Source organism: Musa acuminata, unplaced genomic scaffold (genome assembly GCF_036884655.1).
Source record: "Musa acuminata AAA Group cultivar baxijiao unplaced genomic scaffold, Cavendish_Baxijiao_AAA HiC_scaffold_1104, whole genome shotgun sequence".
NCBI lineage: Eukaryota > Viridiplantae > Streptophyta > Magnoliopsida > Zingiberales > Musaceae > Musa > Musa acuminata.
The window spans coordinates 116315-140926 of record NW_027021317.1 but is presented as its reverse complement, the minus strand read 5'-3'; the positions used below and the strand labels follow the sequence as shown (position 1 = coordinate 140926).

General features: G+C 38.0%; 2 protein-coding genes across 3 annotated transcripts; one reads left to right on the top strand and one right to left on the bottom strand.

Annotated features, from left to right (window-relative positions):
- Positions 1–2073: 2073 nt before the first annotated feature.
- LOC103986729 (mediator of RNA polymerase II transcription subunit 14) lies at positions 2074–19297 on the top strand. 2 transcript variants are annotated; one of them, XM_009404824.3, is made up of 8 exons: positions 2074–2491; positions 4986–6062; positions 8719–8816; positions 12015–12189; positions 13742–14708; positions 14812–15821; positions 16471–17537; positions 17846–19297. In XM_009404824.3, exons 1-8 carry the CDS (start codon positions 2273–2275, stop codon positions 18645–18647), a joined length of 5415 nt encoding a protein of 1804 aa, XP_009403099.2. In that variant the 5' UTR covers positions 2074–2272; the 3' UTR covers positions 18648–19297. The 2 variants fall into 2 exon arrangements, with proteins under 2 accessions (XP_009403099.2, XP_065034165.1); XM_065178093.1 differs by having other exon boundaries at positions 2128–2491; positions 4986–5297; positions 17846–18796.
- A 720-nt stretch (positions 19298–20017) lies between these two features.
- Positions 20018–23499, bottom strand: LOC135666474 (probable sulfate transporter 3.3). Its single transcript, XM_065178045.1, has 13 exons — positions 23191–23499; positions 23052–23100; positions 22759–22966; positions 22513–22684; positions 22374–22439; positions 22071–22184; positions 21879–21995; positions 21685–21811; positions 21319–21605; positions 21052–21242; positions 20877–20965; positions 20250–20326; positions 20018–20164 (listed from the first exon to the last, which is right to left on the bottom strand). The coding sequence occupies exons 1-13, from the start codon at positions 23497–23499 to the stop codon at positions 20018–20020; spliced, it is 1953 nt and encodes a 650-aa protein (XP_065034117.1).
- Positions 23500–24612: the final 1113 nt, after the last annotated feature.

The window sequence follows — 24612 nt, the reverse complement described above, 5'->3', positions numbered from 1 at the left end:
TTATTAGGAATAATATTTTTTACGTTTAGGCTCGAGAGAATATCAACTTTTTTTCTTGAGGTCGAGGGCTGCTGTGAAGTAAGAAAGTTGATCGAACCTGGACAAGGAACATGTGTCGTGATTATCCTATTTATGTTTTAAAATTCTATTTTAACGGAATCTTTAATGTTTTGATTTTGATTAATATTTTTTTATTTTGATTTTGACTAATATTTTTTATTTTGATTTTGACTAATATTTTTTTAATTTAATTTTGATTAATATTATTTTAATATTAAATATTAGAAAGAAGTAATTTGATTGGTATGATCCACCGTTTAATTATTTTTTCATTCACGGATCATCCCATCTTAATTGAAAAAGAAGATGGGATATATATATATATATATATATATATACATATATATATGTATATGTATACATATAAATAAATATATGTATATATATATGTGTATATATATATATATGTATATATATATATTTTCTTCAAAAAATATGGAACCAGGATATAGCTCTTTGTTCCTACTACTATTAGGCTTTATTTTTTGAGAAACAAATGAGATGAACTCAATAATATTTTATTTATTTATTTAGCTTTTGTTTTATTTAATGTATTGATAAAAGAAATATCATTCAACATGAAATGTTAAAAAATTTATTGACAAAAAAACATAATTATACTTAAATTAAAGGATTTGATAACATGTGGCTAATATGATACACAACAATACAATCACATTGGACGGTTTGGACAACCGTCTAATAATATATGAAACTACTCACATCAATTAAGGGTCACGGTAGAACTCTTTTAAGTACATTAGCTCATTGAGGGTTTCATGAAGTTACTGAACTCTACATTGCTATTCTCTAGACTTATTAGCTTAAAACATTCATGCACCCCCTTAGTTTTGTACGAACTCATGCTAAATCCGCTTTTATCTCTTTCATCATACGTACAATAGGCTTAAAATCAAACTGTGATTTGCTTCACTACCCATGTATCAAATAACTAAAATATGCTCCAACAAATGCTTTTACTTACATATCAATCAAAGAGTGGAAAACAAATAATATAGCCCTTACAAATCTTTATTTTATGTATGAAACTATGTAAAATCTCAAATTAACTATGTAGTTGTTAAAATAAGTGAAAACCTATCACTTGATTAACCTTCCTATTTTTTCTTAAATCAAATATTATTATATTAGTATTGATATGAGTAATAATAGTCATATAATTATCATATCAATAGTTTATGCCAAGCTGTCGGATATTGTTATTTGAATCATCAACCATGTCAATATAGAATCTCTAACAACTTTCTCTTGATCACATACATGTTATGTTGAGCCAACTTTCTATATATTTTTATTAAATATATATATTTTTCATCTTAGACGATTGATCATGGGGCCTTGATGATAAATTTCAAATTAAGTGAAATCAAAATTTATAAATTTATTTTTACCATGCGACACATTCTTTTCTTTTATTTTAGAGATTTTATATTGAAAATGAGTATTTTTGTATTCATTTCCAAATCGATAAATTACGCCTCAAATGTTTCAGGGTGAAATGTACTCTACAAAATATCACCTCATGCCCGTTGTCAACCAGGCAGAGTCAAAATATTTCACGCACCCAACTTTTTCGGAGCCACGCTTGGCCGAACATAACTGGAGATGAGACGTGGAGCCCATGGGAGAGATGGGGTGCGAGGGTGAGTCACGTAGTGCGACGTGTACTAGACAAGAAATATTTATCTGGAGGCAAAATAAAAGAAATGATTTCCCCACTGGTTAGTTTGAGACACGAAGTCTGCCCTCGTTATTGTTGGAGGTTATACTGAGCTTCTTACGGGCCCACCGATTTCCTCCAATTGCATAGCAGGTATGTTTTGCGAGTAGCTAATCAGATGTAAGAAAAAGATTTTTATGATGAAGTGGCGGCCACATAGATCACATGTGGACCAACCAACCCTTTCCCCCATTCCTGTTTGTCTTAAGCCCAAACCCGCACGCTCCAAAGAGCCTGCCTTTCTCTCTGTGCGGGTCGCGGATCCTCTCTCTCTCTCTCTCTCTCCGGTCTTTGCACACTGTATTTGGTCGCTTCCTCCGCCCTCGAACGCCAGAAAACATCAATTGGCGCTGCTAATTCGATCTCGCCTTCCTTCGCTTTGCACCCGCGGCGCCCGGATTCGAGCCGGGCCGTCGAAACCCTAGCGCGCCCCCCCTCCGCCCCACACTTTGGGCGCCGGAGCGGAGGGCGATGGCGGCGGAACTGGGGCAGCAGACGGTGGAGTTCTCCGCCCTTGTGCGACGAGCCGCGGAGGATTCCTACCTCGCCCTCAAAGAGATGGTGGAGCGGTCCCGGGCGCCGGAGGACCAGCGATCCGACTCCGAGAAGAAGATAGACCTCCTCAAGTTCATCGCCAAGACTCGGCAGCGGATGCTCCGCCTCCATGTGCTCGCCAAGTGGTGCCAACAGGTGATTCTCGTCGTCGTCTTTTTTTTTTTGGCTTCTTTATTGCTCGCTGTGAACTGGTTTTTTGCCTAGGGTTTCTGAATGTGTTCCTTCTTGAGTGCCTCTAGGCTCCGGTAGATGGAAAGCCGCTTCATTTCTTAATCCATGGTACGGATTTATTCTAGTGTCTGGATTAGTAGTTTATCTGGGGATGATCCTGGAAACCTAGTTCCAAACTGGTAGTCAGTCTTGGTGAATTTGGCGTTTTGGATATGCTTTAGGTTACAATAAGTGCAGCTTATTTCAGTTTTCTGGAGTGTTTTTCCCCCCTCCCTTTTAATGCATTTGAGCGACAATATGAAATTTGTTAGTTTGTGATGCAGTACAACACGCTTTGTGCTCTAACAATTTTTTTCTACTAACCCCAAATGCTAAAACATCATTAAATCCTTAGTCTATTTGTATGTATTAATAGTTAAAAAATAGCAGATTATGTTTTGATGCAATTTAAGATGTAGCTAAATCCTTGAAGGTGAATTGTAAAATTAGATAAATTTATTGGAACCATTATTTTGAGAATTTTCTCATTGGTGTTCTATATACTATTCTCAATCTTTGACAATTTTTTATTTGAGACTGATTGTATCCTAAATTAGTTAGATGCTCTACAACTTTAGGAACCAAGTGAGTCGTTTTTATATGGTGCAGAAAATATTTATCATGATTCACAACATATTAAATCTTTGTTGTCTAGACATGTTAGGAGAAATATTCCATAAAGCACAGATTAAGGCTGTAAGTTGGGCAGTTTGAGTTTATTAGAGGTAAAACTTTATTGACCAAAGGTGAACACCCTCACCGCATGATGAACCCAATTTAATTTCTGAATTAGCATGATAAACATGTACCTAATTCGAGGTGGAATCAAATTGATTCTCAAGGTATTTATGTCAGAAAAAGAAGTAAGCCACTGCATTCAATTTGTAAATGTTGATTGACAAAGCATGTTGTGCTTTTAATTGTCATTATCTAAATGTACAACTTTCCAGAAAGGTTGCACACTTTTTATGTTTGAATGATTTTTTTTGGAGTCTTCACTGGTAACCTTATTATAAAATCCTTTGTGACATTATGCTTCTTGATTTTTTGGAGTCTTTTTTATTCACTTTGTCACTTGTTTTACATCCAGCATTTTCTTTAAATTAAGCTCAGAATCTGACTTGAAGATGGTGGTCTGTGCATTTATTCATTTGTTTGATGATCAATGTCAAAGTAGTCTTGTAAACTTTTGAGATGCCTTATTATATAATTAAATTGTTGGCTCACGTTGTGTATCACATTAGATGACTGATTTGATCTTGAACTGGCATGGTTTAGGTGAAGTTCACATATGGCATTTATAACACCTTGCCAGAGAACTATAATCTTAAGCCTGGACAAACATTCAAGTGAAAGCATAAAGAGTCTTGAATTAGCAAAATGATTGTTCTGTAACAGTCATTACAACTCATGAGCTTTATGAATGCCATTTGTTTTGTCTGATACAAGATAGTGTTCCTAATTATAGTTTGGTCTGTGTCCTAGTTTCCATTCTCATATTACTGAAATGGCAACTTATGCACATGATTGTCGATATACTCAAATTGGGCTCCTTCATGGAGAGAACTTCAAAATTTTAATAACATGGAGATGGAGGGCTGGGAAAGAATTTACATAAAAGATTCTAATGTATTTGTCGATCTCATCTTTTTGCAATCTCCCAATTTGACTGTGTGACATAGCCTAATTTAGAGATAGCTTAACCTTGAAGATGATCTTCCAGGAAATCTTTAAGAATTTAGGTGAAGGGTAAAAGTATAATGGCAGTTCTCTTGGTAGAAGTTTTGGAGGACAATTAAGATATAGTTATCTAGTCTAGTGTTGAAAACTTTATCATGCACATGTTTACAACTTTTAGTGGTCGATTCCGAGGTTGCCTTTTACATTGTCCGATTTGCTCAAATGGAGCCTACGATTGATGCACTAGTTGGCATGTGTTGACGTGTTGCTTTCCATAAAGGTTCCCATGCATGCTAGGCTGAGTCACACTCAAGCAACTCTTCACATGTGGAGGTTGGCTTAGGTTCTTTTTCATTGCAAAGGCTTCGTGTGCTACAAAGGTTGTGACATGCTCTGCTGCTACAGACAACATCCTTCCATCGCACACACAAATGAACTTTTATTGGAGGCTTTTTTGCTACATGTTCTTTAGAAACACTTTTTGTCAAATTTAGTTGCCTGACTATGAGTACATACTAAACACTAAACATAACTTGCTCAGTTATTTACTTTGGTTTGGAGGGAAATATGATGAATAAGTTTTGTTGTTTAAATAGATTATTTGCATTGATATTCGAGTTTCAAAGTTTTACAAAAATTAGACTATTTTTGTCTCTTTGGAATTCTGGAATTTAAGCTCTTAAGCAGCCTATTGGTGGCCCATTCTTGTGATACATAACTTACATTTTGACTTGTGCAGGTACCATTGATTCAGTATTGCCAACAACTTGCAGCAACACTTTCCAGCCATGATACTTGTTTTACCCAAACAGCAGATTCATTATTTTACATGCATGAAGGACTGCAGCATGCACGTGCTCCTATATTTGATGTTCCATCTGCTATTGAAATACTCCTCTCAGGAGGATATAAACGGCTGCCAAAATGTATAGAAGATTTGGTTATTCAGAGTACACTATCTGAGGATGAACAAAAGCCCACTTTAAAGAAGTTGGATACAATCCTCCGATCCAAACTTTTGGAGGTTGTACTTCCTAAAGAAATTAGTGAGGTAACTATTTCTGATGGTATTGCTGTTCTTCGTGTGGATGGGGAGTTTAAGGTTTTCCTTACCTTGGGTTACCGTGGTCATCTGTCATTGTGGAGGGTACTTCACATAGAGTTGCTTGTTGGGGAGAAGAGTGGAACTATTAAACTTGAAGAGACACGAAGATATGCCCTTGGGGATGATCTCGAGCGCCGAATGGCTGCAACAGAAAATCCTTTTTTAATTTTATACACAGTTCTCCATGAACTGTGTGTTGCCCTTGTTATGGACACTGTACTAAGGCAAGTTCAGGTACTACGTCAATGTAGGTGGAAGGATGCAATACGCTTTGAGCTTATCTCTGATGGCACTGCAGCACAAGGAGCAAATACTAGTGCTTTGCAACTGGCCCAAGACGGTGAACTCGATTCAACTGGCCTAAAAACTCCTGGTTTGAAAATCATTTATTGGTTAGATGCTGACAAAAATGCCGGGGGATCTGATTTTAGTTCACGTCCATTTCTCAAACTTGAACCAGGGCAAGATACACAGATTAAGTGTCTACATAATTCCTTTGTATTAGACCCACTTACTGGCAAGGAAGCTATTTTTTCACTCGATCAAAGTTGCATTGATGTTGAGAAACTCCTGCTAAAAGCTATTGCATGCAATATACACACCCGTCTGCTTGAAATCCAGAGGGAGTTGAGTAAAAGTGTTAACATTTGTCGAGGTACAGGTGATGTTGTACTGAAGAATGATGGAAGTATGGTAGCAGATCTAAGAAAGGTTAGTAATGAATAAATTTATTCTTCATTTGTCATATGAGTTATCTGTTTCTAAGATACATGTGTAGATTTCATGATTGGGGTCTTTAGGATCAATAAATGTTTAAATGGTTCTAGTAAAAAGATTTTTAAGGTGCTGGCCTATATCACTGTTGATTACATGGTTTCATTCATATTGGCTAGATTTTCTTGGTTATACTTCTTCCATTTTGTTCATCTGTATTCAAATTCAATTACAAAGTCCCCACATGATTGACCCAAAACAATTAGCTCATCTATTTGTATTTCATTAATATTCATACAAACTCTAATTCCATAAAGAAATGCAATTAATATTTGCAAATACTCCCATAGCGTCACAAATCATGATGCAAGGAAATGTTCTTTGGCTTACAGAATATTGTAGAATGGATCCATAGGAGAAAATGGATTCTGAGGGTAAGGAAGTTAAGTTGAAGCGGGGAATGTTCATGTGGGTAGACTTTTGAGCTGCAGGCTGTGGCTAGATCTGGTCATCATGTATTTGCTTGGGAAAAATATTAGAAAAGCCTCCTTGGCAGTGTTCCAGGGGTTTTCAACATTAGATCAGTGCTAATGTAGACTTGAGTTGATCATGCTTATCTAAGGCATTTTGGTGGCGCGAGGTGGGAAGATGTTAATTCAAACTGTCCTGTTCTGTGAAGAGGTCTAACTATGTCTAGCGCCATTGAATTAATTTAATACAGTCATCTCATGCTCTTTGTTGTCCCATGCAAGGTTTGCAATACCGAATGATACCACTTGGTACGGGCGGTACATATCAGTCCATCAGCAGACCAGTACACAGACCGCCCGCTACCAAGCGGTATCGTTGATTGAGGTCGTTATTGTCGACGGTGATCGAGGGAGAAGAAAGAAGAGGGAGAAGAGGAAGAAAGAAATGAGAAAAAAAAAGAACCTGCAAATCGGTGCTGCTCTCCTCCTTGTTTGTCGGTGACTTCTCATCCGCGCACGGGGGGAAGAGTCATCGGCGTCGTGGGGCAAAGAGAGACAACGCCTCAGCGAAATTATATATATATATATATATATATATATATATATATATATATATATATATATATATATATATATATATATATAAAGGCGATGTCGCCGCATTGGGAGAAGGCAGATCTTTTTTTCTTCGGGCGACGTCGCAATTTTTATTTTTTATTTTTTGTGTGATGTCGCTCGAGAGGCGATGTGGCCCCGTGTGGGGAGAAGAGAGATATACTGAGCGGTTTACCTCTTATATATATATATATACCGAACGATATACCGAAATATGCCGCTCAGTACACAGTATCATACCGAGCAAATCTCAAAATTCGGTACGGTACGAAATTTCAATCCTTAGTCCCATGAACATAAAGGTTGGCTTTTTATTCATATTGTCAATTTTGAACTGGATGCCTGTGAGTTCTTTGATGTATCTAGCATGAATGACATCTTTTTTTTATCTTAATATGTGCATCCTGAATGATCCAGATTAGATGGTCTCTTTTGGTCATTAATTTTGATTTTCAGTGCTATAATGATCGTCTATCATAAATATCATTCTTTATTTGCTTGTGTATAAGCCTAGCTACTTTATCATGGATGTAACTTTTTGTTCAGAGTAGCATACTGTTAGCAACTAGCTTCATCAACTTGGACTCCTTTCAAGTCCTTGGATTCCCACGAGGAGGGTGTTGAAAATATTCATTGGTTTTGGTGGAAAAAAATCATTAGTTGATTGACTCAATGCCTTGACCATAAAATCACTTGTCAGTTTATATCTGCTCCTTTAAACTAGTTGATTAAGAATAAAACAAAGAAAGAGAAAAACCATTCTATATTGGATTCAGTGATAATCTTCTTTTTGTGTTGAAAGGCAAAATTAATGTAGTGATCTGAAGTAATTTTTAGTTTTTGTTCCAACCGATAAATGAAAAGTTATATGCCACTTATTGAAGCTTCTCTAATGGGATATTATGATTATCTTGCCTACTGGCTAAGGTTTCTGATTAGATACAGGTTATATTGAAGAAGTCTGGTAGGTGTCCTTTTTGCCTTAAAGATCTCAGTGGTTTACATAGGATCCTGGTCAACTACCTCTCTTTGCATGTTTGTGATATTATAATTTATATAGTTTTGCTTCGTGTTTTCTGTCCAAATTTGTGAGAGATGGCTTAGTTTTATTTGTGACTTTTAAAGGCAGACTAGTCTCTAAACTTATGCATCTTCCAGGGGTTTTTCCATACAATAATTTTAATTGCTGACTTGACAGTTCCACTGGTGATCATATTTGCTTGTAAATGATGATTCAAGTTTTACCAAGCTATCTTTTTTATAAGCACAAAAGGCTAATTAAGCTGAAATCTCTGAGAAATTAGTCAGTGAATTGGAAGTATTATGTCATAAATTTCTTGGTAGTTGTCTTTTAACTAATATATAATATGCTAGATTGAGATTCCATAATAAGTATCTAGGTGATGTTTGTTTGATTTGATGAACCCTAGCATTTTTAAAAGTTGAGTCAAATGACGTTGAACATTCTTTCTTAGTTTCTTGTTTTTGACTTGATAGTTCTATACTTGTTCTTTCATGACAACATGAATATTCTAAGTAGCTTTTTAACTTTTCTAAGTATTTTGCAGAAGGATGAAAACTCTAGTATTGAGGATTATTTTGGGGATGAAGTACTAAAAGTGCGAGCTTGTGGGATGTCATTTATTACACTTGGAATAAATATCCGGTTAGTTAATCTTTTTAACTTGTGACATCAGTAAATGTTGCTTTATTTTTTGTGGTGTTTAGTTTTAGAGCATAGCTTCTTAGTGTCAACCACAACAAGAATCATGTGATGTTATAGGAAATTCGGTTTTCATGGTTTCAACCTTCTACAAAAGTAGATATGTTCTAGAATAACCAAATATGGTAAATGACTCCCTTAAATTCTTAGCATCATAATTGATCCTAAATTTCTTCTGACAACGTGTTGGCTTCAATATTGTTGTATGTAAATTTCTTGGGACAGAAGATTGACATATTATGTATTGCATTTAGCTCACTTGTAAATCTAGCATTGTTCCTAATATAAAGCACAGTATGTAACAAGCAGGTAGGTAATTTCATAGTTTAAAGGAAGATCCCACAATTGAGGTGCTTTCTTGAGTGCACAATTTCACATCGGCATGCTTCTTGATAACTATGTTTAGTAAATTGTTTACAGATATCTAGGATCAGAGATCCTCATAGATTGATTTTGTTTTTATCAAGTAAAATATTTAATATATGAAGATTTAAAACAATCATTATGTACTTCAATAAAAGATTTATTAGTTGCATGGAGTGGGACATGCATGTAATAGGTTAACATGATATGATGCTTTACTATGGTGTCTTGTGCTAGTCCCCACATGCTGTTATCTTATAGTCCATGAACTGTCATGCAAGTTGCACAATTACTAAAAGTATCATATGTACAGGGAATCAATTGTGGTACATAAGTGCTCAAAATCATACTTTGCACTTATATAACTATTATGGTACAATGAGGGTGCATTTGACCCTTCGACCCTTGCATTTGGGAGAGCCTTATGCATCAGGCTTGTTCTTTTTTATGGTGCAGGTGCCCATGGTTCTTTTCCATAATCCATTACTTCAGTGTAAACAACTTCTTCGATGCTCAATAAAACGAAAGGGGACAGTGGCAATTCTATGTTAACTCTATGACATAGGCATGCCAAGAAAGTTCAGATATATAGTATAAGAAGCAAGGTTGAAGCCAGTTGTTCTGTACTGGTCGATATTTAGGTTTGATGGCCAATGGTATGTGGACCAGATGGTTTCATCCTGTCCAATTTGATACCGAGCATACTGCTCGGTACAGTAATCAGTACCGAACTGTACTACCACCTGGTACTGTTGTTTCCCTCTTTTTGTTTTAAACCCCATGATAGTTGTTTGCATCCTTCTCTCTCTCTCTCTCTCTCTCTCTCTCTTCTTTTCACTTGTTTCTTTTATGTGTATGGGTAGCTGTTTCTTTTTTATTTATGTTGACATCTCTTTGTTTTAACTCTTCTTCTTCCACTCCCCTCTCTCTCACTTTTTGTCTCTGTTTCCACGACTACTCCATCACCTCAGACCCCTTCTTATCTCTTCCTGCTCCTCTGCCTCCTCTCCCTCCTCCCAACCAGATGTTCTTATATTGAGTTGAGTGTTGAACCTAGCAAAGACTTCATTACATCATGATGATTTGACCTTATGACTATGGTCAACAGCTGTTTCTTTCTATTTCATTTTTTCTCTCTGCCTCTTATGTGAACTTCCTTTCTTGATTTTTCTCCTGCTGTTGGCACAAGCCTTCTTTCTTTGGATTTAGAAATCTTCAGAGCACCTAATCTTTCTTTATTGCTTTGTAATGTTGTTCCTGTTGTTCAAACCTTCAATCAATTTTTTTCTTAATCTACATTAAGTATTTTAGTTTATCACTATATCTTTCATTTTCATTTTTTTCTCTACCTTATATTTTGACTTTTCTCCGCTGTGACACAAGTCTTCTTTCTTCAAACTTTTTGGGGACGACTTCCTTTATTGCTTTGCACCTGTTGCCTTCATCTATCACTCAAACCTTGATTCAATTTTCTCTTGCATCTAACATTAAGGGAGATTTAGGCCAAAATGATGCTTTGTTTTCAATTTAATTGCCTTCGACATGAAATCTTCAGCTTTTGAATATTGTACTGGTACAAGTGCATAGACGAAGGACTTATTAAAGGACTAAGCTGCTTAATTATTGTGGTCATGTATCCCATGCTTTATGATGCCCCTTCCATAACTGACATTCATTTTTCCGGAATGCGAACATCAGTATGGCAAATGCTTTCCTCTTAATATGTTTCGCTTGGAGCTGAAGAGTTAATGCATTCAATTGAGTCATGTAAATCTTTCAACCTCAGTCAAAAGACCATTGATTTCTAAATTTTTTTGTGATAAATTCCTTCAGGAATTACCAAGTTGAGTTAGATAATTTTTTTCCTGGAATTAGCAAGTTTAGATAGAGCTTTGGCACTCTATTTCTGAAGTGGTACCAGGTAGGTTTGAGGAACTGGAAATCTGAAGACTAATTTTACATATATTAACTGAAAGTTTATGCTTGATCACATCCTTATGGGCATAATCTCTAACTGTCACAATATTAACCTTTCCAAATTTATCTCAGAATATTTTATGTTACACCTTTCCTTTTCAAGCCTCTTGACGAACCTTATCTTATTAGTTACAACTCCAACCTAGCATTTGTGATTTGACGTTTTTGCTTCTAAATTAAAAGCTGCCTTCAAAGCAGCACACTTTCTGTGAATTTATACTGGAGTGATATCGTTATAATCTGTAGTAAGAATGTGGTTTCAGTCAATATCAACAATTCGGAAGTTATATCAAGGAAACAATATGCTGTATGAGATCTATTGGAAGCTATGAATATAATGACAGGAATATCATATCTTTAGTAAATATGCTTCCAAAAGTTATTATATGGTTAGGTGTTATTATATTTCAAATAGGATTTGTATTTTAAAGAGTTTTAGTGAATTTCAGCAGTAGTTTATCATGCTAAGGGGGTATTGAAATGGTGATCTATGCTATGATGAGGTTATGTCGACTCATCCTTTGTATATCTTTGGCTTGATCCATGATGGATTTGTGTCAGACATCTTGTTCTTTTTGTATCATGTCCCAGCAAAGATTAAATCTTGATTTGAACTCATGGTGTTTTTGAAATGTATATTCTTTAAGCTGTTGAATGATATTTTACATTCAGCCAGAAATCATGTCTAATATTTTGGCCAAGCTTCTTCATTCTTCTGATTTAGATCTCTAGCAACTCTTACAGAATTCTGCAGTTTTCTTATGTATCCTCAATTGGTTAAATTATTTGTTCAAAGCACAGGAATGGACGATTCCTCCTTCAATCTTCCAAGAATATCCTTTTACCATCTACCCTAGTTGATTGTGAAGAGGCTTTAAACCAAGGAAGCTTTAGTGCGACGGAGGTATTTACAAGCTTAAGAAGCAAGAGTATTCTCAATATATTTGCATCAACTGGGAGATTTTTAGGCCTGGAGGTAATTTTTCCAGGGGTTTTCACATAAAATCATTTTCTTATTGCATTGACTGACAACATGGCTTATGTGATAGTTTGAGATTTTAAAGTTTGTTGGGATACTGGCGTGTCCACTTAGGGAAAGGAAATAAAAAAAAATGCAGTATAATCCAAGAGATCAATATTTGAAGTTCTAATTTAAAATTGAATGAACATCGCAGTCATCTCTGTGCTTGAAATCTGTGCTTCTTTCTCTTCATTAATTATTGTTGGGCTTGTCCTAGACCTAGTGGTTCATCTGCATAATCAAATCTAATTTATGTAAATATCTCCTACAGTGATGTCAGGAGACTTTTCAGGAATTATATTACTGCTATCTTTTAGATTGTCAGTATGCATAACCGTAAGGATTGACATGTTCTAGCCTGTTTGACAGTTTCACCTGTCAAGTTTCAGTCATCAGAAACATGTCTGGGGGAGAGCTGAAATAAGTTAGTGTGCATAGTGGATTGCAAAAGTTGGAGGATGTACCTAGGTCTCATCTTATGCAATTTCCATTTATGGGATTACATTTATAATCATTTAGCAACTGATGTAGGAATAAATTTATAGTGTTGCCTCCTTTAAAACTATAACATTTCCTGATTTCTGAACTATAAGGATGATTCTGTGTTGTGGTTTTGGTTTTTATGTGCTATCCCTGATTTTACAGCAAATAGCTGTATATGGAATTTTGAGTTTTTTTGGCTTTATGTCATTTTAGACAGAGGACATTTGGGTTTGAAGTAATTCAGCATCGTCACCTGGTCTCCAACATACTGGTTGGCTAGTTCAACCTTTTTTTGTTTGCCTGTTTGGTTACTTTAGAATATATATATTTTTCAAAGTATTTTGCATGAAATAAAGGACAGGCTCGGTAAAAGAAGGATAAATAGATGAAAGCTGGTACATGATTGCCTTGAGAAGAATGAAGACAAAATCTATTTCTTAGATGAGGATGTCTAGGATAATGCCCCATGTCCTACTCTTTCTAGATAAACATGTTCATATTTTCTTGAACCAAGTGAAACATATAGAATTTTTATATGTACTTGTGGAGTTTAGCTCTATAATTTCCTTCAACAAAGTTTGTGTTGGATGAGATCATAGCACTTCAGAGTCATGGACTAAACACTCGGACATTGAGTCTGGCTCATGGCAGCAAATATTGAGCTAAAGCACCTTAATGGATATTGACAAAGCAATCCAACCCGACTAACTAAGTTAAGGAGACATGCATACATGAAACAAGAACATCTGACTCTAACTTTTAGAAAACTCATCTGGAACCCTGTCCTTTCACTAGCAACTCCACAAGGGTAGATCCAGATCCTCTTCAAAGTCTATGTTACTGATTCTCTTTAGACTTGTAGGCATAGTATAGTCTGTTCTGTCAATATTTTTTGATTTTCATGAACTAACATTATGATTTCAGCAGCTGCACACACTTAGGTTGTTGGTTTGTTTATAGAGAGATGTTATTGACTTTTATGTCTAGTATTTTCTTCTAAATGATGTTTTTTTGTCATCTGCAGGTTTATGATCAGTCTTTGACTAGTCTGAAGATCCCCAATTCCATATTGCAAGTCTCTGATTTACTTGTAATGGGTTTTCCTCAGTGTGCAAATTGTTATTATTTACTGATGCAGGTCGACAAGAATTTTAAACTGGTGTTCAATTTGCTAGAATCACAATCTGACCAAGATGGAAAATCTAGTTCATTTGGTGATGCCAATCAAATCATACGTTTTAGTAGAATTGATATTGGTCAGATGAAAATAGTTGATGATGAATTGAATGTGAGCCTCTTTGATTGGGAGAAGCTACATTCTTTACCAAACATCGGCACTTTTAACCAGGTTGGAGAACATAATATTGGAGTAGATGCTGCTCTCCAGCGTCCTGGATTTTCACAATCAGCCTTCTCATCTGTTGTTGATGAAGTGTTTGAGTTTGGAAAAGGTCCTTTTCCCACGACAAACCATCTTGCCTCATCTTATAGGATGCCTCCTTTTTCTCATTTAGGTACTCCTTCTAGTGGTTATCAAGGATTAAATGCTGGAGTGAGCTCATCTAATTTTGAAGGGGAGTTACAACAATCTCAAGTTCATAAAGTTAAAAAGGTTTCTTCTAGTCTTACAAGTTCATCTCTGTTTGATGAAGCAAACAACTTAAAAGGCTTAATTCAGAATAGTGCTACTGGTTCCCTTTCCTCTTCAAGCCCAGTGAGGATATCACCAATTCATAAATTGTCAACCTTGAGGTCTGATCAAGACATTAGCTCTCTTAAGCCTCCATATTCGGCTGACGTTGGTCAACGCCCTCCTGTGGATGAACCTCCGAAAGAGTTTAATATGATTGAAGGGAGTGGGCTAGGTCAACTATTGCCTCCACTTCGGACATCTTGTTCACCAGTTTCTGCCCCTAGCATGACACCAAATATCATAGAAAGCTCATCATTGAATGTTCCTAGATCTAACTCATCGCCTTTGGCTAAACCATGTAAGACTTAATGCCTTATAAGTTCGAAGTTCTTTGATGATCATGATGTTTTTGCTCTCTTTAGTTTTAAAGCCTTTTTTCATTGTTAATGCATTTTTTATAGGCCAAACACCAGAAATTGGAGCTCCCACCTTAGATGATAATGTTGCTCATAAGCATGTAAGAAAAGGAAGGAAGCAGTCTCTATTGGATTTTGTTAAATTGCTTCCTTCATTTCAAGGATCAGAAGCAAGTTTTCCACAGCATAAAAGGCGAAAAATATTAAAATTAGCTGACTCTAGTTCTGCAGCTTCTCCATCCCTTCCTTCAATAGTGTCATGCAGAACTGGTGGATGTACATATGGGGATCTTCTTGCTGAAGCAAATCATGGCATTACACCTTCAAATTTGTATGTTTCTGTCCTACTACATGTTGTCAGGCATTGTTCACTCTGTATTAAGCATGCTCGGCTAACCAGCCAAATGGATTCACAAGACATTTCTTATGTTGAAGAAATTGGTCTGCAAATTCCATCCTCAAACTTGTGGTTGAAGTTGCCATTTGCCAGGGATGATTCTTGGCAGCGTATTTGCTTGCGCCTTGGTAAACCTGGAACCATGTGCTGGGATGTAAAAATCAATGACCCTTATTTCAGGGAATTATGGGAACTTCATAAAGGAAGTACCACTACATTGTGGGGCTCTGGTGTACGTATTGCCAATACATCCGAGATTGATTCACACATCTGTTTTGACCCAGAAGGTGTTGTCTTGAGTTATAAGAGTGTTGAAGATGATAGTATTCAGAGGCTTGTATCAGATTTACGTAGGCTTTCAAATGCACGATTATTTGCTCATGGGATGCGAAAACTAATTGGTTTGGGCACTGATGATAGTAGTGATCATATAACAAACTTGGACTTGAAGGTACAAACTAAAGGTACTGGTGACTTGGTAGATAAGTTATCCGAACAGATGAGAAAAGCCTTTAAAATTGAAGCAGTTGGTTTGATGAGTTTGTGGTTTAGCTATGGCTCAATGCCCGTGATAGTTCATTTTGTTGTTGAATGGGAAGCTGATAAGGATTGTTGTACGATGCATGTTTCCCTTGATCAACTTTGGCCACATACAAAGGTACATCCTTTTTCCTCTAAAAAACATTACTACTGCATTTTTTTTTCTTTGATAACATCTCACTCCAGACTGGCACAAGAGTACGAATGTATTATAGGAGTTATTGAAGTATACAATACTGCTTCAATTTTCTTTAGGTTTATATTAAATTTGCAGGTTGAAAGTGGTTGATGGTACCACGATACATTAATGATTAAACGATTTCATTTCTGCATTTTTATTAACCTGAGATGACCTTTGTTACCGTAAAATTTAGATGCAGCCTTTTTCAGGTTCTTCGATTATATTACAGGCAATGTGCAGAATTCAAGTAAATAAACAATATCTTGAAAAGTGTCCAGCATCAATGTGCTCCTTTTTCGTGGTCATGCAAAAATATTCTGTTTCATATTAAATCTGTTTGCTTTGTTGACAGTTTTATTCACATAACCTATACTGATTTTGATGCATTGCTCATGTATCAGTCTGATCTTGATGCAGAATTTTTAGGCAGCCATGAGATAAATTTGGTTTGCAGTTGAACTTTTCCTTTACATGTTAATTAGATGATTGCATATCACACTTGTTATGGTTATATATTTGATTGTTTATTGCATGACATTTGATGTTTGTTTTGAAAGTTTAATTTCATTTTAATTTATCTGTGCAGTTTTTGGAAGATTTCATTAATGGAGGTGAAGTTGCATCTTTCTTGGACTGTATCCGTCTTACTGCTGGTCCTTTACTTGCTCTTTGTGGCGCAATACGTCCTGCACGTATACCTGTTCCTGTTTCTGCTGGTCATTCTCTTGTACAAAAGCAGAACAATTTCATGTCATCTCACGGATTAATGGCAAATCCTTCTGCAACTGCAATCCAAGTTTCATCTAGTGCTGCTGCAACTACTACACTTATGACCCAGCTTGGCAGTAACAGTCTTCAAGCCGCCGCAGTTTTATCAGCCACTGGAAGAGGTGGGCCAGGACTTGTTCCTAGCTCTTTATTACCTTTTGATGTCTCAGTCGTCCTGAGAGGTCCATACTGGATACGCATAATATATCGTAAGAAGTTTGCCGTGGATATGCGCTGCTTTGCTGGTGATCAAGTTTGGCTACAGCCTGCAACACCTCCTAAACGAGGACCTGCAGCTGGTGGATCGTTGCCATGTCCACAATTTCGGCCATTTATTATGGAGCATGTTGCTCAGGGCTTGAATGCTTTAGAGCCTAATTTTTCTGGTGCATCACATGCTGGTGTGCAGCTTGGTTCAAGCAATGCCAATGTGAATTCAGTCTCTCAACCGCTAGCACCTAATACCAACCGTGTGAATTCTGCAACTGGTACTGGAACATCAAGATCAAATTCTGTTCTTGGAAATCCGGTGGGTGGTACCATAGGTCGAGCTGGCAGTGCCATGCTAGCCTCTTCAGGGCTGGCTTCTGGGATCTCTGGGTTACCATTACGTATATCTCCAGGTACTTGTTTTCCAGTTCATGTGAAAGGAGAGCTTAACACAGCTTTTATTGGGCTTGGAGATGATGGAGGATATGGTGGTGGTTGGGTTCCCCTTGCAGCCCTCAAGAAGGTGTTGCGTGGCATTCTCAAATATCTTGGTGTATTGTGGTTGTTTGCACAGTTGCCTGATCTTATAAAAGAAATTCTAGGAATTTTAAGGGATAATGAAGGGGGACTTCTGAATTTGGATCAGGAGCAACCTGCCTTGCGCTTTTTTGTCGGGTGAGAGATTTATTGCCCATGTATTTATATTGTATTTATATTGCAACCATTTGTGATGCTAAGGGATGAAACTTCTGTTTTATAATTATTCGTCTTTCACACTAGCTACATTGATTAGACTTTATAGTCAACTTCTATTCAAGTTTTCAAAGCCATTGCATAAGTTTTTGGGGCAACAAATACAACAAGAACAAGAAATCATACCATCATAGTTACGTTGATTTTTGTTTCGTCTTTTGCTACCTCAGTTGGGATTCCCTACAGTTGATATGACTGACTGAATGTATTTGCTTTGTTTTGTTCTGTAGAAGCTACGTGTTTGCTGTGAGCGTTCACAGAGTTCAACTTCTTCTGCAAGTTTTGAGTCTCAGACGGTTTCACCATCAGCAACAACAGCAGCAGCAGCAAAACCAAAGTGCCACTCAGGAAGAACTAGCCCCTGGAGAAATTAATGAGATATGTGACTACTTCAGCAGGCGTGTCGCATCTGAGCCCTATGATGCTTCTAGGGTTGCATCCTTTATTACACTTCTTACCCTACCCATTTCAGTCCTTCGAGAGTTTCTGAAGCTGATCTCTTGGAAGAAAGGATTGTCACTGGCACATGGTGGAGACATAGCAACTGCTCAAAGGTCCCGTATTGAATTATGCTTAGAGAATCACTCGGGCTCTGTTTTAGAGAACTCAGAGACCACGTCTTGTTCAAAAAGTAATATACATCATGATCGAGTCCATAATCTAGTAGATTTTGCTCTTACCTTTGTCCTTGACCCTGCCCATATCCCTCACATGAATGTTGCTGGTGGAGCTGCTTGGCTACCATACTGTGTGTCTGTAAGACTAAGATATTCATTTGGTGAGAATGCCCATGTTTCTTTTCTTGCAATGGAAGGAAGCCATGGAGGAAGAGCATGCTGGTCGCGACATGAAGACTGGGAGAAATGCAAGCAGAGGATGACCAGAGCAGCAGAATATGCCAATGGGAACTCGGCAGGTGATGCCAGTCAGGGGCGGTTGCGGTTGGTTGCTGATGCACTGCAGAGGACATTGCAAGTAGCACTACAGCAGCTGAGAGATTGCTCTCTTTCCTCAAGTTCCATTGGAACTTAACCACTTCCCTCCGGAAACTTCATCAATGGAAGTTTCTGCATTAGACCTGTGCATCATAGGCAGATTCAGTAGTGCCTCATCCAACGCTGACAACCAGGCATCCTGGATTCCTTTTATCCGGAACATGAACCAAGTGTTTGATGATGGTGGAGAAGTTTGAGGTGGAAGTGCTTCCTAGTTTGTCTGCATCAGACATGTAAATTTTGTGCGTGTATAGTTCATCTAGTGGAGTTAAAGTAAAGGAGACCTGATTTTTTGGTTCCATGATCAACCGGGCATGTGGAATGTGCACAAAGCGAGCAAGGATCTTTGGAAAATCCTCTGGGGTTTTGAATCTTATATAGCTTAACAAGGATGTAGCTGCATGACCTATGTTGGGAGTGTGTGTTAAACATTTCTAGATCCCTTTGTTAATCAGGGAAATCACCAGTATGTAACAAGTTATGTTGTCATTGACTTTTTCTTTAGCTCTGGTGTGGCATCAGTGGAATCAGAGGGTTTGTCAATGTGATAGGTTTGCTCATGTTTGTTAATGTTTTTTCTTATTTTCCTTGTTTTCAAGGATTCATTGTCTCCAGATCAAGTATTTGTAATTGAAGGTTTTGATTCAACAATTTTTGATAAAAATATATCAGATAGATACTTCACTATCTCCTATGAGGACTTCAAATTTTTTTTTTTTCTCTTTTTACATTAATGATTGCAGTGAAAAGATGATGGTGGTAATGCATGGCTGGTGGTGAGAAATATTTTGGTGCATACATTTTGAGCTAACATCTAAATGGCTGTTGCACTCCTCCTTGATGAATGGAGAAAGTGAGATCACATTACTCCTTGTTGTTTCATATATCTATATAGGACAATATACTGCTAGGTAAGAAATTATCTAAATGACCAACAATACTATGAAATACAAAATAAGATGTTAAGAAATAAATAGCAAAAAGAAAAATAATAAGCAGGTGTTAGATTAATACAAAAAGAATAAAATACAGATAACCACTACACCCATCACAACTAACCAATGTAATCATTGTGCCAAATACTGCAGCAATCATCAAGCAGACTGCGAATGGCTTATGACGTTGGGGATAGACTTGCACTGCACTCTCCAAAAACCTAATTTGGATACCAATAGCAAATTGGTGTTGTAGCAAAATGGCTTTATCTTATGGATGCTTGTAAAAAAGCAGAGCAGAGACTTCCGTTACTGAAAACATCAAGGCCACCCACATAAAGAAATGACAAGTTCTATGAAATATTTGACTGATGCAATATGTCAACATCACAAATTCATCAGCTCAAAGAAGCTCAAATTGTAATGCTCTTGGATGCATAGTGTTGGATAAAACTTCATGCTCCAGTTTGCCTTAAGCAGACTCCTTGATGAATGGAGAAAGTGAGATCACTGCCTCTCCTATTGTCAGGTAAAGGGAACCCACTCCAAGAAACTCATGTATTTTATTTGCTCTTTGAAGTTTCTCCATGACTTCTCCCATTGGATTCACAAAGATAACCTGCAATCAGATGATACTGGCTTCAGGAGTCAAGATTCAAGAATGTGATGCAGAACCAGCTCAAAAGACTTCCATTTGTGAGTACCTCAAGGCCATCTTTCTCTGTTGACTTCTTTAACTCATTTAGAAATGTGATTCCACTGGTATCCACTGTTGGCACAGCTGAAATTTATTCCTAATATGTTAATATAACATTGATAAATACTTTTTTTGTTTTAAGGCTACATTTTTCCAAGTATAAATAAAACACAGTTTTCTTTCTTTATCTCCATTACTTTGTGAATAAGCAACATGTACAACTTCATTACTTTGATAAGATTATGATGCATAGATTAGAAGTTCTTTTGTTAAAATTTTGGGTGTCCTACATTTTTCTAGAGATGGAAATATGCAAATTAACACTGTAGCATTGGTAGGTGTTATGGATACATGCTACATTTACTTTTAACAAGACTAACTTTTTTCATATATATATATATATATATATATATATATATATATATATATATATATATATATATATATATATATATATATATATATATATATATATATAAAATTGCCAATTTGGTGTGTGTGTGTGTGTGTGTATAATTGCCAATTTTTATAGAATTTCGAAAGCAAAATTACCTAATAAATTTATCAGCTTCACTAATTTGTGGTGGATGAAAAGAAGGTAGAGTAGATTTAGAATGTTGACATTGGATCATACCTGACAAATCTAGGATTAGAAACCGAAGACTAGCTTCTTTATCTTCCATGGTGGTTTCATTGGTTTCATTCTCTATCCACCTTGTTATCCTGCAAACAACAAGCAATTCACATTCGAGTTTAAGCCTAACTTTTATGTTCTTCGACACACAGAATTAGGAGTCACTGCAACATGCCTTTCGTTCAGATAAGTGGTGTTGGAGAAGTTAATGGGGGCTTCAATGGCAAGAATGAGGAACCCAGGGACTCCTTTAGCTTCCTTGTACTGATGCATGTCTCTGTAGATACTCGTCCCTGGAATGTTACCTACGGCAATCATCTTTGGTCTTGTGATCTGGAGAAGGATCCTAAATGTCGACAAACCAATCTACACTCACAACGATTCAAGAGAAATATCGGCAACAATGTTGGACGATGAGATGCAATTAACATGCCATTATTACCGCGATCGCAAGGCCCTGTTGCACCGAGACGAAGACGACGCCGAGGAACGAAGACAAGCAGACAAGGAAGTCGACCTTATCCAGCTTCCATATGTTGCATGCGGCGGGGACGTCGACCAGGCCGACGACTGCTGCGATTATGATGGCGGCGAGCACGACGTTTGGGGTGTAGGCGAACAGGGGCATGAGGAGGAGGAGCGTCACCATCACCGTCGTCGCCATCACCACGTTCGACATGGCCGTCTTGCACCCTGCGTTGTGGTTCACAGCCGAGCGGGAGAAGGCGCCTGAGATAGATCCATGTGTAGATCAGCCTCCTCTGGGTGATCTCGTACCGGACCGCATGCTAGTGGCGTGATCGATTACCCGTGGAGACGTAGCAGGAGGTGCAAGAACCCACGATGTTCATCAGTCCGATGGCCATCATCTCCTTGTTCCCGTCGACCTTGTAGCTCCTCAACGAAGCAAAGGTTCTTCCACTCGCGATTCCTTCCTGTGGCAGCACATGGATCAGCATGCTTGTTCCAACATGTTCTTTCTTGATGGCTAGAAGAACTCACAGCGAGGGAGATGATCCCTGTAACGAGCCCAGTTTTCATGGTGGCGCTCAAGTGGGTACCGTCGAACAGTAATTTGTCCCACGATGGACGATTCAGGCCACATCTCAGCTTCCCGATCTGTACAGTAATGAAAGGAAGATTGGAAGCAGGGCTCAAAATTGAGAGAGATGGGACATGGGATATGGGACTGACAGTGCTGACTCCATGATTCTGAGCTTTGATCAGGAAGACTACGAGTGTGGAGACGATGACGGATGCCAGTGGAGCTCCAACTGAGATCCAGTACAGCTTTGGCCTTCTCATGCCCTGCATCAGATCATCCACTGCACGTTGGTTAAGGAGGTTGACTATATCTATATCTCCCGCTGTGATCATCATTACTTCATCCATGGATTTATGGACATGGATGAGTGAGATTCAGATGATAAGGTACGGAACATGTTGTACATGTACGTGTGACAAAAGCAAGCAGGACAAGATCTAGAGAGATCATACCACGTGTCTCGCCAGTAGCAGGAAGGCCAGGAAGCAGATCCCCATCGCTGCCGTTTGCCATGACCACTGTACCCAAACAAAGCAACATCTAAGGACGAGGAGAAGGAGGGGGGGATGCTAATGGAAGCAAGAGATGGACCTCATTGGTGTTGTGGAAGACAGAGCTCATCACCGGAACCACGCCCATCTTCTTGGTGAAATGGACGATCCCCAGGAGGTTTCTGAGCTGCTGGAGAGAGACTATGATGGCAGATCCGGCCATGAACCCGACCAACGTAGCTTTGGACAGGAAGTCGATGATGAATCCCAACCTTACCGACACCACAGACATGAATCCAACATTCTCTGTTATGACCACAGAATTCGCCATGCAACGAACCCTGACCTTAATATCCCGAGAGACGCTTGGAAGAGGCCGGCGAAGAAGGTGGCGGTGAAGGCCAGCTGAAGGAAGAGGTAGGGGTCGGTGTTGGGGTTCGCCACCTGCCGCAGCATCGACCCCATTACGAGCGACGCGATGGACACCGGCCCGACCGCGAGATCCCTCGAGCTCCCCAGCACCGAGTACACCAGCGGCGGCACGAAGCTCGTATCTACCACCACCGTCGCAACATGTAACATACATACATGCATGCATGCATGGCACAAAACCCCAACCCTACTGCTCGAGAGACTTACAGAGGCCGACTACAGGAGGCAGACTCGCGAGCTTGGCATAGCTGATTCCCTATAGAGCGCGCAGCAACTCACGTCACCTCCTAACGCAGCAAGATCCATCAAGAACACAGCAAAAGAGAAGGAAAAGGTAGATGGTTGCCTGTGGGATGGCTAAGCTGGCGATGGTGAGCCCGGCGACGAGGTCGGACTTGAAGAGGGAGAAGCTGTAGCTTGGAGCCCAGTCAAGGACCGGAAAGAGGTACTGAGCCGCGAGCACCCACTTCCTCTTGAGTGGCTGCCCTTTGAACCGGCGGAACGGGTCGTCGGGGAAGAAGGTCTCCTTCATCCTCACCTTCATCTTGTCCACCGTGCTCTGTGGTGGCGGCTCCGCCACCCTGTGCACCGCCTCCGACGTCACCACCCCTATCTCCACCTGTCCCTCTCCTCTCCTCGTGCACTCCCCCTCCATCTCAATTTGCTCCGTCACAACCGGAAACAAGTCTTGGGACCTCTTCTCTTACGCAGTCCATTCGATCTCCTCTTGCATTTAAAAGCCTTGTTTCTCTATCTAACATCCGTAGAAAGAATGCTCGGGGACAAAAGGAGAAGGTGGTGGGGAGGAGGAAGGGAGAGATGCATGGGATGGGAGGAGATGCATGTAGAAGATCCATAGAATATGCTAAAAGGATGAGGAAATTCTTGTATGGATGTGTCAATGGTCGAGTCCTCTACTCATTCATTATCTAAGCATCTTCTTCTTATCTCTTCCCCATCTTATATCTACGATTTTAATTAACTTATCATGTTCTCATTACAACAATTCGACGGTGATATAAAGGACTCACTCAAGCTTCACTTTAACTCGTTCGTATACGTTCACGTGGCTGCTGCAGCGAGTTGGATGTAATGCATCGACAAGTGTGCCATGGAGTTTCTCTAACACAAGGATGAGGAAGCTGGTGTTCAATTTTAAAGAATATCTTTGGAAGATTCTAAATTATTATTATTATTATATTTTATTTTTTAAATAAGTTAATTAAATAATTTTTTTAAAAAAAATTTAAATTATTATTTTATACCTATAAATAAATGACATCTACATATGTAAAATCACTAAGTCTAAGCGTTGAAGATTATAGGATTGAAGTGAAAGAGTACTTCATTTATATATATATATATATATATTTTATTTGTCTTTATTTGGTTTCATCTTGGTTAATAGTACTTTGTTATTGTTATTTGATATAGTATTAGAGAAATAAGTATTTCAAAATCTAATAATCTTTTTCGATATATTAAACTTTTTAATCAATCTAAGTATAAAATTTGAAAGATTTGTTTGGAGTCCTATTTCATATTGAAATTCGACATCCTATCTATATGATGTGGTTGCTTGTAATGCAATAACAGCATCATATATTGTAGATGAAGATGTCATAAATAGATTGAGTATATGAAATGTAAAAACTAAATTTATATTAAAGAGACATATTTTTTATTATCTCTTTTAACATATTATTGATTACAAATCAACATAAGAGATTTGAATCAGATACATTGCTCAACAAAAAGAATATAACTC

Excerpts from the sequence above, each read along its gene's own strand:
- LOC103986729 (XM_009404824.3), top strand. The coding sequence starts at position 2,273 with ATGGCGGCGGAACTGGGGCAGCAGACGGTGGAGTTCTCCGCCCTTGTG. Across the intron at positions 8,817-12,014 it reads ACACTTGGAATAAATATCCG|GAATGGACGATTCCTCCTTC; the intron begins GTTAGTTAATCT and ends TTCAAAGCACAG. Across the intron at positions 14,709-14,811 it reads ATCGCCTTTGGCTAAACCAT|GCCAAACACCAGAAATTGGA; the intron begins GTAAGACTTAAT and ends CATTTTTTATAG.
- LOC135666474 (XM_065178045.1), bottom strand. The coding sequence starts at position 23,499 with ATGGAGGGGGAGTGCACGAGGAGAGGAGAGGGACAGGTGGAGATAGGG. Across the intron at positions 21,243-21,318 it reads AACAGGGCCTTGCGATCGCG|ATTGGTTTGTCGACATTTAG; the intron begins GTAATAATGGCA and ends TTGTGAGTGTAG. Across the intron at positions 20,165-20,249 it reads CAGAGAAAGATGGCCTTGAG|GTTATCTTTGTGAATCCAAT; the intron begins GTACTCACAAAT and ends ATCTGATTGCAG.